This window comes from Antechinus flavipes, chromosome 1 (assembly GCF_016432865.1).
Source record: "Antechinus flavipes isolate AdamAnt ecotype Samford, QLD, Australia chromosome 1, AdamAnt_v2, whole genome shotgun sequence".
NCBI classification, from domain to species: domain Eukaryota; kingdom Metazoa; phylum Chordata; class Mammalia; order Dasyuromorphia; family Dasyuridae; genus Antechinus; species Antechinus flavipes.
In genome coordinates, this window is record NC_067398.1 from 4,487,848 (window position 1) to 4,502,888 (window position 15,041).

Consider the following 15,041-nt stretch of genomic DNA (forward strand, 5'->3'; position numbering starts at 1 on the left):
TTCTATTTTGATTTTGTAGTTAATGAAAATGATCGGGCTTTCCTTGAGAAACCATCGTGGGGGTGAGCTGCTTAGCCAGAGACCCGAAGCTGCTTTTTCAAAAAAGGTATTTTAAAATGACTATGAAGACTTCCAAGTAGTTCTCTTCATGTTGAAGAGATTCCTAAAGCCCCATCTGTTCTGGGAGGCGTTCCAGCGCCAGGAACCTTGGGAGGGAGGGGAGGCAGCTTCATCTTCGTAATGATCTGAGCTCTCTGATCAGCCCACACTCCCGCATCCTTGGGAGAACGAAACCTGGCCTCCGGGGCTGCCATTTTTCTCTTCTCTTTTGAAGAGAGCTTGACCTAATGCATAACAACATGTACACTGGGGATGGGAATAAAATTAAGGAACAACAGAGGCCGGGCTGAGGCGGAATGATGGAGAAGAGGACGTCTGCTTGGAAGTCCCTCTAGATCTTTTTGTTTTATTTTTTAGCATCTTCCCCTTTCCATCCATTCTAGAGCCTCACCCTGCCCTTCCCCCAATGCTCCATTCCCCCCAATTTTCCCTCTCCACGGATAGACGACTGGATTAATGGATAGAAATGGATGGTTAGATAGGAAGGTGGATGGATACATGGATGAATGGATGGACGGACGGACGGATGAATGGATAGAGAGGTAAACAATAGCTAACATTTATAAAGTGTCTGCTCTGGGCTAAGCACTTCACAATCATCTCATCGGATCCTTACAACAGCCCTGGTTGGTGCTATTAAAAATAAAGACAAAGTTTATGCAAAGTAATTAAGGGACAGAGAGGTGACCTTGGCAGGTTAGAGGAGCAGGAAAGGTTTCCTAGTTGGTTCTTGAGTTGAGCTTGGAAGGGAACCAAGAGGGGGAAGGGAGGAGAGAGGGCAGCTTGGACAAAGGCACAGAGAGGGGGGATGGAGAGGAAAGTCCGACAAACAGCAAACAGGCCGCCGTGACTGGGCTGGCGCGCCCCTGCAGAGCGTGGGAAGGGGCCCTATTGGGAGGTTCTAAAGGATAACCAAGAAGTTTGGATCTGATTCTAGAAATAACAGGGAGCCCCTGGGGATGAATGAGTAGGGGAGTCCTTTTGGGAAATCACGTGAGCACTTACGTGGATTGAAGTGGGAAGAGACTTGAGGCGGGAAACAGGTCCCTGAAAGAAGAAGCTCTTCTAATCACTAGGAGCAGAGATGAGGAGGGTCCAAATGGAGGGGGCAGAAGGGGGGCGGGGGGGAGAGAAGAGGCCCCTTGCTAGAGAGACTGAGGTCAGATGCACGGTCCCAGGGGTCTCCTAGGTCATTGGCAAGGGAGTCTAGGAAAGACAGGCACCGGATGAAGCTGGGGCCTTAATAACTCACTTCCCCTTCATTTACTGGCTCCCAAATAACTTCCCCTTTTGCAGAAGTTTGGAAATACTAGTCCCAAGGCGGTTGTAGCCCCCAAGGGCAGGGGCTCAGGTGGCTCCCACCCAGCTCAGGTCCCAGAGACAACCCGGGCTCTGATCACAAGCAAAACAAACCCTGGACTTGGGTTCGAGTTCCACCACCTGGGACAAGCCAGATAGTTTCCCTGAGTCTGAATCTCATCCTTGGTCAAGGAGGGATTTTGGTGTCCTTGGACAACAGGTTCAGAACCGGCAAAGGACTCAGCGGACAGACAGCGGCTATTGTGGGAGCTGTTGGGAGGAAGGCCCCCTAAGGCTTTCAGTGTGTGCATGTGCTCGCAGGGGCACTCGCCGGACTCCACCATGCGCTCGATCCGCTCTGACGGGCTGGGGAGGCTCCGTCCTTGCTGACAGGTCCTCCCTCGGCTGCAGATCTCCCTCCCCAGCTCATCCTGCCCCTCCCCCGTTCCCTGGTCCCAGACCCGGTGCCTCTGTCCCATCTCTGCCCGTCTCTCCTCCTCATTCCTATCGGACTCTGTCCTTCCCTCCCCTTTCAGAACAGGAGCTTCCTTCAAGGCTCAGAAAGCTGCCTTCGCTGGGGCCCCCGGATTTATTTTGGGGGGTCGGGTCTATAATTAGTTTTAACCCAATTTTGATACCCGTGTTTTGACCCGGTTGCTTCCTTTGAGCCCCGTGCATTTCATTTTATGCCTTTAGGAACATGTGTCTGGGAAGGGGGAGAGTCTGGGAGCTCACCATGTTGCATCCCTCTTGGACTTGGGAAGGTTGTTTTTTGAGCCACTTCTCAGGCTTTACATTTATTCCTGTTCCCTGTCTTCTCGTGAGACTGGGTCCAGCGTCTGCTTTCAGATCCTAACTTCAGGGAATCCAGCTTTTCTCTTCCCTCCTTTGTACCACTTAAAAAAGGTGTCACGTGCAGGTCACTGGCAAAGGCTTTCTTTCAGGTGACCTCAGGCCACCAAGGGCCACCTTCCAGGGTCCAGCCGAGGGTCGCGCTCCGCGCCCCCCGGACGTACCTTCCTGCAGCCCGGGTCTCTGCGGCCGCCAACTGCTTCACCAAAATCTGGGCAAAGGTCAGCTCCCGCGCTCCGCTCAGCTTAACAGCCATGAGGCTGCTTGGACGCCGCCTGGACGTCATTCAGCTCTGCTGGCTCTTGGTTAATCCTCCGCCTCCGTGTGACGCCCAGAATCGTCCCTTCAGTGGGAAGCCCCCCAGCTTCCTCTGCCCTCTGACCTGGGACCCTGCTATCATTTCTTTTTGCGTCCCGGGACTGAGGTCATCTGACCGACACCAGCGAAGGGCCTCCGGCTGGCTCTCGCTTCCCCCTCACTTCTCCTGGAGTTCAGACGCTTCTTTGGCTGTTTTGCCTTTTCCAGAACAAAGACGATTCTTCTTGGTAGAAAAAATTTCCTTAGCACAAACATTGGATGGTCCTCCCGTCTTGTCTCCATTCTCATCATCAGTGCTCACTGAGCAGCACAGGGAGAAGACTTTTCTCCAGTATCACTGCAAAGCCCCTTCATCTTCCCTTCGAGGCTCGGGCAGGTGACGTCTCCTCCGTGAAGCCCTCCCTGACCACCCACGCCTTACCTAAGCCCCGGATCAGCTTAGACCGAGTAGAAGATGCTTCGGTGGGAAGAAAACCAGCCAGGTCTGGACCCGTCCAGGACTTAGGATGGGAGAATATGAGCCGGGAGGGACTCGAGACTCTGGAGCCCAATGTCCTCATTTTACAATTGAAGGAACTGAATAAAAAGAGATTCCTTCATGGGCATTTGAACTGTAGGTGCCAGGACTGGTACTGGAAGCGGGAAGGTCAGGGCTTGGGAATGGCTAAACGAGCTAGCCTTTGACCTCTGTCTTACCAAGCAGGGTTACTCTGGGCAGACGCGGCTCTGAGGAAGGGCTGCATCTGTTTAAATTATCCCTGTTTAGGGGAGTTAGCCCGGTCACAGATTGTCCCGGGCGGGGAGCTGAGGTACCAGACTTCCTGGGCACTCGGGGCACAATTCAGTGCCCATAAATGGCAAAGTTCAGCAAGTACTCCCGCCCACTCGCCGGGGTGACCCTCACTCGTCTGTCCCTAGGGAACTCCTCTGCTCTCAGACTGGGCAGGGGGCCCGATCACAGGCTTCTGGGTGAGAGAAATGATTAATAATCGTGATTTGGGGAAACTCGGGTTCCCCCTTTTCCCCAACCTCATTTCAAGGCCCCAGTTTCTGAAAGTGAACTGACCTCCTCCATCACCAAGGTTGAATCCCCCTCAATGGGGCTTGGGGGGGCAGCACATTTGGGGGGGGTGCTCTGGGTACAGGGAGAGTGACGTGATGTCACTCTCAGCCCCTCCGCGGAGCGGCCCCTTCTCTCTGCAAAGCCCACCTCCCATCAGCCTCGCGCCAATCAGACCGAGGACCCGATTTTGAACACGCGCCTCCCAAAGAACTTAGGGGTGTCGCTCTGAGAGAGAGAGAGCCGGCCCAATGGCCATCCTTCTATTAGAATGCCGGCCCCCAGACCCTCTCTCAGACCCTCTTAATCGCCCCTGGGTGGGGGTGCCCCAGGAGGAGCTTGGGGGCCAGCTCCTCCCCCCCTTCCCAGGGGCTGCTGCCCCGCCCCGAGTTCCCGGGCTGCTAAGGAAGACGCTCCCCGGCTCGTCACAACTCAGATTTTATTACACAGCAAGTGGGAGAAGGGGATGTTATTCTCAGGGAAATGTCTGGAATGGAAATAATTAAAAAAGCCATCCTCCAAAAAGTACACACATTAATGTATATCTTCTCTTCATTAAATATATATCTGTTTGGCAAAAAATGTTAGACTCTTTTGTACAAAACAAAAACAAAAACCCTCGCAGATCTCTAACACTCGGGACGATTACAGCGATGGAAACCGGGGGTCTGGCGGCTCCCCCGAGGCCGGGAGGAACCCAGGGAGAAGCGGAGCCCTCGCCCGAGGAAGGGGGCCCGGGGGCCGGAGCCGGGGGGAGGGGAGGCATTCAGGGTTAGTCTGCGTGTGCGGGGGCGCGGGCACACACGTGTGTGAATGTGTGGGTCTGTGTGCACGTGTGTGCGTGTGCACGAGTGCAGACACAGAGTGTGTGTGTGTGTGTGTGTGTGTGTGTGTGAGAGAGAGAGAGAGGGAGAGCCAGAGACAGACAGAGACACAGAGAGACAGAGACACAGAGAGCCAGAGACAGAGAGACAGAGAGACAGAGACAGAGAGACAGAGAGACAGAGAGACAGAGAGACAGAGAGAACCGAGAGGAGGGAGCTACAGAATGGCAGAAAGAAACAGAGAGAGGGAAAGAACAGAGAGAGAAAGAAAGGGACGGAGAGACAGACAGAAAAATGCGCAGAAAAGCAGGAAAAAGAGGGAAATACAGGGACAGATACAAAGAGAAAAAAGGGGGAGAGAAGAGGAGTTAGAGGAAGAAAGAGGAAAGGAGAGGAGGAGACAAGAGGAGAGAGAGGGGGAGGGGAGGGGAAGAGAGAGGGAGAGAAAAAGAGGAATAGGAGGAGATGGGGGAGGAAAAGGAGAAGAGGAGGAAGAGAAGGAAAAGAAGGAAGAGGAGAAGGAGGAGATGGAAGAGGAGGAGAAGGAGGAGATGGAGGAGGAGGAAGAGGGGGAGGAGGAGGGAGACCACAACTAGGGGCTTCACAATTTGTGCTTTGAGTTAACAGACCGGAGGGAAGCTGGGGAAAGGGGAGGGGGCCTAGAATGCGTCAGGAAGAGGGGGCGGGGCCTGGAGCAGGGGCGGGGCCTGGAGCAGGGCCGGGCGGAAGCCGGGCGTGCGAGTCCAGCACTTCATCCTCTGGGGTCAAGCCCTGGCGATGGAGCTCGGAGGAGGGAGGGAGGTGACAGGCCGGGGATGGGGGGGCCGCAGAGGTCCGGGGCGCTCCTCCCCTCTGCCTCCAGGCGCTCCGGCCGCTTGGCCGGGAGGGGGCAGCCGGGCTCCAGCGACCCCCAGCCCGGGCCGGGCCCGTCGGCGTCCTCGGTGGGGGAGGGGCTCCATCCGTCCTGGGGCTACAGCAGTGAGAAGGTGGGCGGAGCCTCGAAGTCTCTGAGGGGGGAGGGGAGGAAGTGCAGGGGGCGAGGCGGGGGAGGGGCCCTGGCCGTGCCCCCGCGGGCCCCACCGCGTTCTCACGCGCGTTTCCAGTGATCGAGGCCGTGTTTGAGTTCCGCGGGGCCCCGGGGCGGGGCGGGCCGGCAGGGGGCGCCCTCAGTTACAGTCGTACACAAAGTCGTAGTTGCTGGGCTCCTTGGGGATGGGGGGCGGCGCGTCCGGGATCTGGATGTTCTCCAGGTCCAGGAGCCGGAGCTTGATCTCCATGCTGAGCAGGGTGTCCAGGTCATTGCGGGTGAGGTCGCTCAGCATGTCCTTGCCCAGCAGCGCGTTGAGGCCGTCCGTCCAGATGCAGTACTGTGGCGGGGAGGAAGAGAGCGGCTCGGGTTAGCGCCCCCTACCGGCGGGCCGCGAACCCCAGGGATGAGCGCAGCGCCCCCCTCCCCCCAGCTGAGAGTCAGTTAGAGCCTCACGGAGCTTAAGGGGGGGGCGGGGGGAGGGGCTGCCCGCCAGGGAGGGTCAGCGCTGGGCGCTAGAGGGCGCTGTGTATGGGAGCAAATATGTACCTGTGTGGGTGTGTTTGCAGTTGGACGGACACAGACACAAACCCACACTCGTGTTTATGTGTGACGTGCACATGGATGCAAATATACACACATGCACAGAGCAACACACGTGTGTACATAGGTTTGTGTTTGATGGACACGCAAATGTATACTCAATACATATGTATAGAGACAGAGATAGCCATGTTTATGCATGATGCACACACACATGCAAAGACATATGTACAGGGCGATGCACATGCGCGAGGATAAGTTTACAGTTGGAGAGACATATATGAACATACACTTAATACAGATGTATCCAGATGTGTTTATGTATGATGCACACATGCAAACATACATGTACAGTGATGCACATGTATGTGGGTGTGCTTGTGTTTGATGGACACATATATAAACATGCACGCAGTGCATGTGCATCCAGATGTTTGTGTATGATGCACACACATGCAAACATACACACATGTACAGAGCGATGCACATGTATGTGGGTGTGTTTATGTTTGATGGACACATATAAACATGCACGTAATGCATGTGTATCCAGATGTTTGTGTATGATGCACACACATGCACATGTATACATGCGTACAGAGCAATCCATGCACATGTGGATGTTCCCGGCTGGATGGACACCCAATACACATGTCTCCAGATAGGTTTCTATGTGTATGGACACACACAAATAGACGACTCTCCAGCCCTGCTCCACCCCTGTCCCTCTCTAGCCCCTGGGACAGGCCTTGAAGACCCCCGCTGGGGGCCTGGCCCTCTGCTCTTGGGGTCTCTTCCCGGACTTCCTGGATCCCGGCTCTAGGTTCAGACACAGATAATGCAGCGCTCAGCCTCCGGGCCTCCACGGAGGAGGACACTGCGGGCCGGGGGAGGCTGCTCTCATGGGCGAGGCAGGGGGGATGAAGGCCGCTTGTCCCGGACCGGGGCGCCTGGCCCTCCCCAGACCACCGGGATACCGTCCTCCAGGGGCCAGGACAGAGCAGGCCTTTCCCGGTTTTGTCTACACGTCTGCGCACTGGAGTCAGCAGGAACAAGGGAAGCGGGAGGAGCGCCGCCTCGGAGCCGAGGGAGGCCGGGAACGGCGGCTCGGCGTCCACACCGGCACTCCCACCGGCAGCCCCTGCTTGCCAGGACGGCTAGGAGAGAGTCCCGGGCGGCTGAGCGGGCCCCACCACTGGCATCTCTCTCCCAGCGCCTTTCCCGAGGTTTCGCGCTGACGGCTGCGTTTTAAATATAGCTCCCAGCATGTTTTAGCGGGGAGAAACAAATTATACGTGCGGCAAAATGTCAGGAGGAGGAATAAAGGAAACGAATATGAAATTTTGACAGCACAGATAGTCCTGAACTTTTTTAAAAGCCTTGGTTTTTTTTTTTTTTTTTCTTTTGGCAAAATTCGTGGCTTTAAATGATTTGTAAAGGAGAAAACTGAAGACATGAGAACAGTTTAATTTTGGAAATCCTGAAATAAGTTCTGAGGGCTGACTGGAAGCCCCGCCGGCCGGGGAAGCGGAGGAGGCCCCGGCCTTCCTGGGCCCAAGGCCTTGGGAGAGCCGCCCACCCTGGGGGCGGAAGCCTGGGCGTGGGGAAAGGGTCCCCGACAGCGGCCGCTCCCCCGGGGCCTCTGAGGGGTCGGGACTAGCGGGCGCAGGAGGCGGATGCGGCCTGGAACCAGCCAATCAGCAGTTATTAAGCACGTGGCCAGCTCCTGTCAACACCCACGTCCAAAGACGCAAAAGTCCGGGAACCAACCCAGGCCAGCGAGGCCCCGCCCTCAAGGAGTCTGCCTTCCGGAGGCCGCCGTTCCCAGTAGAGCGCGGCCTGAATCAGGGAGCCCTGAAGTCAAGCCCAGCCCCGAGGGGCCGAGCCCCGGAACCTGCCTGCCTCAGTTTCCTCATCTGTAAAACGGGGACGGTCCTGGGGGATCAACGAAGTCCGATGTGTACAGGGCTCGGGGGCAGCTGTTCTATTATCGGGGCTGACTACAAAACGCTGCCCCCCCTTTCCGGGTTTGAGGGCTCAAAGCCCTTGCTTGGCTTTCTTAGGACATTGGTTTCTTACCCCTGTATCAGACCCCTTGCCTTCCCACCCCCCCCACCCCCCTCATTTCCCTGGGAGGTCCTCCCAGCATGAGCAGCCCTTACCTCGTGCTTATCGGGAGCGATGAAATTCAGCTGGCAGTTTGAGTCATAGAGGATGGAGAAGGCGAGCTCCAGGACCTCCTAGAATGACACAGGGGGAGGGGGTCACCGGCCTTGTCCCTGCTCGGCAGGGGGCAGGGGGGAGGGTCACCAGCATGGGGCAGGGGGAGGGGTCACCAGCCTTGTCCCTGCTCGGCAGGGGGCAGGGGGAGGGGTCACCAGCCTTGTCCCTGCTCGGCAGGGAGGCAGGGGGAGGGGAAATGGAATCACCAGGGGGAGCCAGGGGGGAAGGGAATCATCAGCCTTCTCAGTGCTCAGCAGGAGAGCAGGGGAAGGGGATCATCAGCAGGGGGCAGGGCTGGGGAGGGGGATCATCAGCTTTGTCACCGCTCAGCAGGGGGAGGGGAAGTGGAATCATCAGTCAATCTGCTCAGCAGGGGGCAGGGCAAGACGATAATCTGCTTTGTCTCTACACAGCAGGGGGGGGAGGGGGAAGGGAGGGATGCTCCAGGGAGAATTTGGGGAGATGAAGGCACCCGTGAGGTCTCAGACCACCCCCATTCCTCTCCTCAGGGAAGGTGCACCAGATGCCCTGAGGCCAGATGTGCTTCTAGCAGCTCCCACTTTCTGGGAAATCCCCCAGGCTGAGAACTAAGGTTGTAGGAACAGGGGATCTCAAGCACCAGCGTCAAAGACCTGAGTTCAGATCCTGCCCTGCTACCTAACTGCTGTTAGCCGTGGGCAAGCCAAGCTGGGAAGGGCCTCAGGAGCGGCCTGGCCAGCTTATACTCGGAAGGAATCCCTGCCCTAACAGACCGGGCGAGTGGCCTGGCAGTCCCGCCACTTGAAGACAGTGTTTCATGGGCCTCGATGGGCCTCAGGGGCCTCTTCACTCCTCCCCCCCCACCCTGTTGATTCCTCCAGCCAAGCACCACATCAGCCCCCTCCAGGAGCAGCCTTCCGGGTCCGGAAGACAGGGACTCTGTCAGGCTCAAGGCTTCTCTTGTCCAGGCTGACCCTCCCCCAGCTCCTTCAGACAATAACCTCAGGGCACAACCCGAGCCCTTCACTCTCTGGTTTCCAATTCTCCCAACACCCTCGTTCTTCAGAGAAGTGCCCAGAGGAGTGATGGGAAGGGCAGAGGACAGTGTGGGGGGGTCACTTTCCCGCTCCTGGAGCCTGTATCTTTCTTGATGGAGTCCTAAGTTCCACTGACACTCCGCTATTGACTCACACTGAGCCTGTGGCCCAGCTCTTATAGTGTCGCCCTTTCTGCCCAGAAACTAGAGTTTGGGGGTTTATCAAATATTAGATTACTGTAGTCACTGATCATTGTGTCCTGTGAACCTAACCTATTCCACTGAGCCAACCCTCTATTTCTTAGCCAATCCCAAATAGTTCTGATGACGCTGCTTTATAATCGAGTTTTAGGTCTGGTACTGCTGGGCCACCGTCCTTCCTTGATATTCTTGCCCTTTTGTTCTTCCAGATGAATTCTGCTATTACTTTTCTAGTTCAATAAGATAATTTTTTGGCAGTTTGGTTGGTACAGCACTGCACAAGTAGACTAAGTAGAATTGTCATTTTTATTGGATTAGCTCAGCCTACCCATGAACAGTGAAATGATTTTCCCAATTATTTAGATCTGACTTTATTTGTGGGAAAAATGTTTTGTAATTATGTTCATATGGCTCCTGGGTTTGTTGTGGGCAGGTAGACACCCAAACATTTTATTTTGCCTACATTTTAAAAATTTCAAATGGAATTTATCTATCTCTTGCTATTGGGATTTGTTGGTAATATATAGAAATGCTGCTGATTTATGTGGATTTATTTTGTATCCTGAAACTTTGTTAAAACTGTTATTTCAAATAAGTTTTTAGTTGATTCTCCAGGGTTTTCTAAGTATACCATCATATCATCTGCAAAAAGTGATCATTTTATCTCCTCTTTGCCTATTCCAATTGCTTGGATTTCTTTTTCTTTTCTTATTGTTAAAGTTAACATTTCTAATACAATATTCAATAACAGTGTGATAATGGACATTCTTGTTTCACCTCTGCTCTCACTGGGAATGCATCTAGCTTGTCTCCATTATAAATAATGCTCGATAATGGTTTTAGATAGATGTTGTTTATCTTTTCAAAAGAAAACTCCATTTATTACTACGCTCTCTAATATTTTGAATAGGAATGGTGCCGTAGTTTGTCAAAAGCTTTTTCCGCATCTGTCGAGATAATCATATGATTTCTCTTAGTTTCGTTAATGATATGGTCAATTATGCCAATAGATTTCTTTGTATTGAACCAACCCTCCATTCCTGGTATAAATTCCAGTTGGTCATAGTGTAGTATCCTGCTGATGTTGTAATCTCTTTGCTGATATTTTAAATTTTTTGCATCAATATTCATTAGGGAGATGATTGGTCTGTAATTTTCTTTTGGTTTTGGCTCTTCCTGGTTTAGGTATCAGTATCATATTTGTGTCACAGCAAGGACTTTGGCAGAACTCCTCTACCTAATTTTTGAAATAGTTTACATAATAATGGAATTAATTGTTCTTTAAACGTTTGATAGAATTCACGTATAATAAATCCCTCTGGCTCTGGAGATTTTTTCTTAGGGAGTTCATTGATGGTTTGTTCAATTTCTTTTTCTAAAATGGGATTATTTAAGTAATTTATTTCTTCTGTTATTCTGGGCAATTTATATTTTTGTAAATATTTAACCATTTCAATTAGATTGTCAGATTTACTGGCAAACTATTGGGCAAAATAGCTCCTAATTATTGCTTTAATTTCTTTTTCATTGGTAGTAAGTTCACCCTTTTCATTTTTGATGCTGGTAATTTGTTTCATCTTTTCTTTTCTTTTTCTAATTAAATTCATCAATGGTTTATCTATTTTGTTGGTTTTTTTCATAAAACTAATTCTTAATTTTATTAATTAGTTCAATAGTCTTAGTATTAATTTTGTTAATCTCTCCTTTGATGTTCATAATTTCTGATGAAGTCCCAAATATCATTGTCTATGACATTACATTATCGACTCATATTAAAACCTCCAGATCTTTTTCAAAATAACTGTTATTAGACCATGCCTCCTCTAATACATGAAAAGTATTTACTTTTTTTTTAATTCAACAAGACTTTTCTTTATAGGACAAGAGGTTTTTTTTTTTTATAAGTATTTTCCCATTTAATTTCATCTTAAAAGTTTTAGGCTAACACTTTTCTGTCAAGATTCTTTTGGATTCTGAATTGGTCATACACTTTGTTTCATCTACCACTCTTATAAGCCATATACCAGCAATGCCTTTATGCAAGTCATTGATAAAGGTGTTAAAAAGCCCAAATTCTGGGGATTGTCCCCTGGAGTTGTCCTCTATCCCAAGCTCTAAAACAGAGGGGTCATTATCCCTTAAGAATCCCAACTTTTCCATCCCAGAAATCAGTTCCTGTTAGTGAGAAGCAAATCCAGGATAGATTTTCCCCTTTTAAAGGATGAAATTATCCCTGAGGTGGTTGGAGGGGAAGAGGAAAAAAGAAGAGGAAGAGAGAGAGAAGCAAAGAGAAAGGAAAAGAGAAATAGAGATGAGAGGGACAAAGACAGTGAGACACAGAAACAGAAAGACGCAGAGAAAGAAACAGACACACACAGAGACAGAGAGACACAAAGGCAGAAGAGACACAGACACAGAGAGACCCAGAGACCCAGAGGCAGAAAGAAGAGATCCAGGGGAAGTCTCGAGCTCCAGACCCACTATCAGCCATCTCTGCCAGGCTTTTCATCCACTTCCGTCTCTTTATCTACTTCCTGAGCAGATGGTTTATATTATGCTCCAAAGACAGAGCCTCCCCCTTTTAGGTAGGAGCAGGTCACTCTCTAGGACTAAGTGACAGGCAAGTTAACAATTGCTAATAAGGGAGGGGCTCCCCAGGCTCAGTACAGACGGAGAAGCTGCAGATCTCGCTGGGAGGCGTCTCGGAGGAAGAAGTCAGGAGCCACAATACTCCCTTGTGAAGGGGGCTGCCCCTTGCTCCTGGGGCACGCTTGCCCCCTCCCCACAAATGTGGGCTCCAGCCTCGGGCCAGTGCCCATCACACTGCCCCCTGGTGCTGGGCCACTCTGAGGCTCCTTCATTCAGGTGGTGCCTGGTTACTGGCTGAGGGGATGAAGAGCTGGGACAGCCAGCTTGGGGGGCGTTGCCTCAGCTGCTGTTTTTAGGCGCTTTGATTTCCAACTGGAGTGTTTTGTCCCAAGTTGCCCGTGTCCATTTTCCTCCCATCAGGAATGACCGTGTCCCTGCACCCACCTCATCTCGGCCTGGAGGGGCTTCCAGACTCAGGAGGACACCGCGAAGGGGGCTTTGTGGGTGGGCCCAGGCTTGACTAATAGAGCTCAGTGCTGGGTCAGCTGGAGGGGGATGAGCTTTTGGTCATGATAAACCCTCCTGTCCTGACATAGATCATGGGGCAGATGGATAGGAAGTCCACCCTCTCTCTCCCCCACCATTTCCCCCTCTGTCTCTGTCGGTTCAGACAAATGATTGTTACTGGATGGATTCATGGTGTCACTGGGTTGGGGGCTCACTCCTCAGGAAGCACATGGCCCCCTTCTCTGTGATTCCCCTTGGGGTCTGGCTCCCGCCTTTCCATGAGCCCCCCAGAAGAACTTCTTACTGCCGGGAGGCCTCCCCCCTGGAGGGGCCTCCCTTGGTGGATGGGTGGGTCCCACACTGACATTCTAAGTGGGACAGGGAGACGGCCAGTGATGCTCAAGAGTGAACTGGCCTTTATGAAGTACCTGCTGTATACCTGGCCCTGTTTTAGCCTCAGGAATTAAGACAAAACCAGCTTCTCTGTCCTGCTGAGGACAGAACAAGTCCCTGGGTAGGTAGCTATAGAATTAACATAAACAGAAGGCACTTTGGGGAAGGGGAGGGTGCAGGGGCCACCGGTCAAGAAGGGCTGGGAGCCCCTCCCCCCACCTTGAGCCCTCACGGACCCATCAGATCACACAAGAATCCACAAGGCTGTTCATGGGAATAGAGGCCTTGGGGGGAACCAGAGGAAGAGGAGGGTGAGCTTCCTTCCCCAGGGCCTTTCTATCCGCCCTCAGCAGGGACCTCCTCGGGGCCCAAGAGGGAACTGAAGGGATTGGGACAGCAAGGGGTTAACTGCCAAAGGAGTGAACCCCCCACGCTGTCTGGGACTTAATTCTGGGGCCTGCTCAGTTCCTTTCTCTTTAATTACGGGTCTGCTCCAGCTCCACACTCAGATGGAGGGATGGAGAGAAAACCTCACTGTCTTGTTTGAACCCGGCCCTGTGGGGCCAGGAAGCGGGACTGCCTCTCCCTGCCGCTTTGAGACCCTTCCCGGGTACCCCCCCTACTCCCCCCAGGCTGCCCAGGACCCTGCGGGGAGGCCGGGGCGGGGCCCCCAGGCCCGTGGCCACCTCGGGTGCTCCCAGCAGCCCCCCCCCCAGGCCCAGTGAGCAGCCGAGCAGCCTACCTTGTTCTGCTTCAGGGCGCCCTTCTCCTTCATGTGTGGGCAGTCCTTCCCCGTCACCACAGCTTTGATGTCGGCCACGGGCACTGCGAAGCACAAAGAACGGCGTGGGCTCCGGGCCCGAGCCGCGGGGGGAGGGGCGGGAGCCCCCGGGTGCCCAGCCCGCCTGCGCCCCCTCCCCCGCGCCAGCGTTCCTTTAATAGAGCCTCGCGCCTCCGCGCACACTCATGTTCCCACACGCACTGACACACGTGCACCCACACTCATGTACACACAGCCACACACGTGCACTCAATGCACACACAAACACACACTGCACTCACACGCCTCCCACATGCACACACAGCCACACACTGGTGCACACTCACAGGCAAGCATGCACTCACAATCTACGCTCTCACACCCCCATGCGTGCACACTGACGCACACACACAGTGCATTCACACACACATACAAACAGGTACTTGCATGTTCACACTCATCTCCACACTCACGCCCATATACACGCACGCACACATGTGCATATACGAGTCACACGCACCCACACACACGTGCACACGCACACCCAGTGTCAGCTTCTGTTTGCCCCTCACTTCACTCAGACCCATCCCCGGACTTTTTCTCCTCCGACCCGCCCCTTCCGGCCACCAGAGCCCCTCCCCCAGCAGGTGAGCCCCCCGGGGCAGGCCCAGGGTGTGGTGTGACTGAGCTCCCATAGCTTTTAGGAGAACCTGGGGCCCAGAGCTTGTGCTCCTTAGGCTGGGGGGCGCCTCCCGACCCCCCCCCCATCACTCCCCCTTTAAAATCCCAAACCCTTGCCCGCAGGCGGGTGCGCGAGGAGGCCCCCCTGGCGTGGGGAGGCCCGGCCTGCGGGAAGCCGCTTCAGGGAGGGAGGCCCTTTCCTGGAGGCAGGGCCGGCTTAAGTCGAGGAGCCCCCGCGGGCCAGAAGCCCACCACAGCGGCCGACACGGGACACCGGCAGGGTTGTCCGGGCCCGCTCCTTGCCCAGTCAGGCTGCGGAAGCTCGGGGCCGGCCCCGCGTTTGAAAGGGGCTCTCTGCTGACCCGGCGTCCCCATCTCCCAAATCCCCCTCCCGGGGAGCAGCAGCCCGAGCCTCCTTTGTCCCCGCCTGCTCTCGGGCCGCTTCAGGGCTCGCTTTTACATCCTCGAGGCGGGAACATAAGGAGGGTCTCTGCTCTGCACACGGAACGGCCCCTCCTCCAGTGGGAAAGGGGGGTGTCCTGCCGGCTCGGGGATGCGAGAATGGGGGGACACAGATGGGAGGAGGGATGCAGGTGTGGGAGGAGGGATGCAGGTGTGGGGGGGAGGGA

At 53.9% G+C, this 15,041-nt stretch overlaps 1 protein-coding gene across 2 annotated transcripts in view; it reads right to left on the bottom strand.

The window, feature by feature from the left end:
• Window positions 1-4,071: 4,071 nt before the first annotated feature.
• Window positions 4,072-15,041, bottom strand: part of ELMO1 (engulfment and cell motility 1) — a 201,958-nt gene continuing 190,988 nt past the window's right edge. For both annotated transcript variants that reach the window (XM_051978426.1, XM_051978434.1), the window contains 3 exons: window positions 13,714-13,796; window positions 8,206-8,283; window positions 4,072-5,840 (listed from right to left, as the gene is read on the bottom strand). In XM_051978426.1, the coding sequence (XP_051834386.1) occupies window positions 5,640-5,840; window positions 8,206-8,283; window positions 13,714-13,796 (362 nt within the window). In that variant the 3' untranslated portion in view covers window positions 4,072-5,639. The remainder of the gene's footprint in view (window positions 5,841-8,205; window positions 8,284-13,713; window positions 13,797-15,041) is intronic.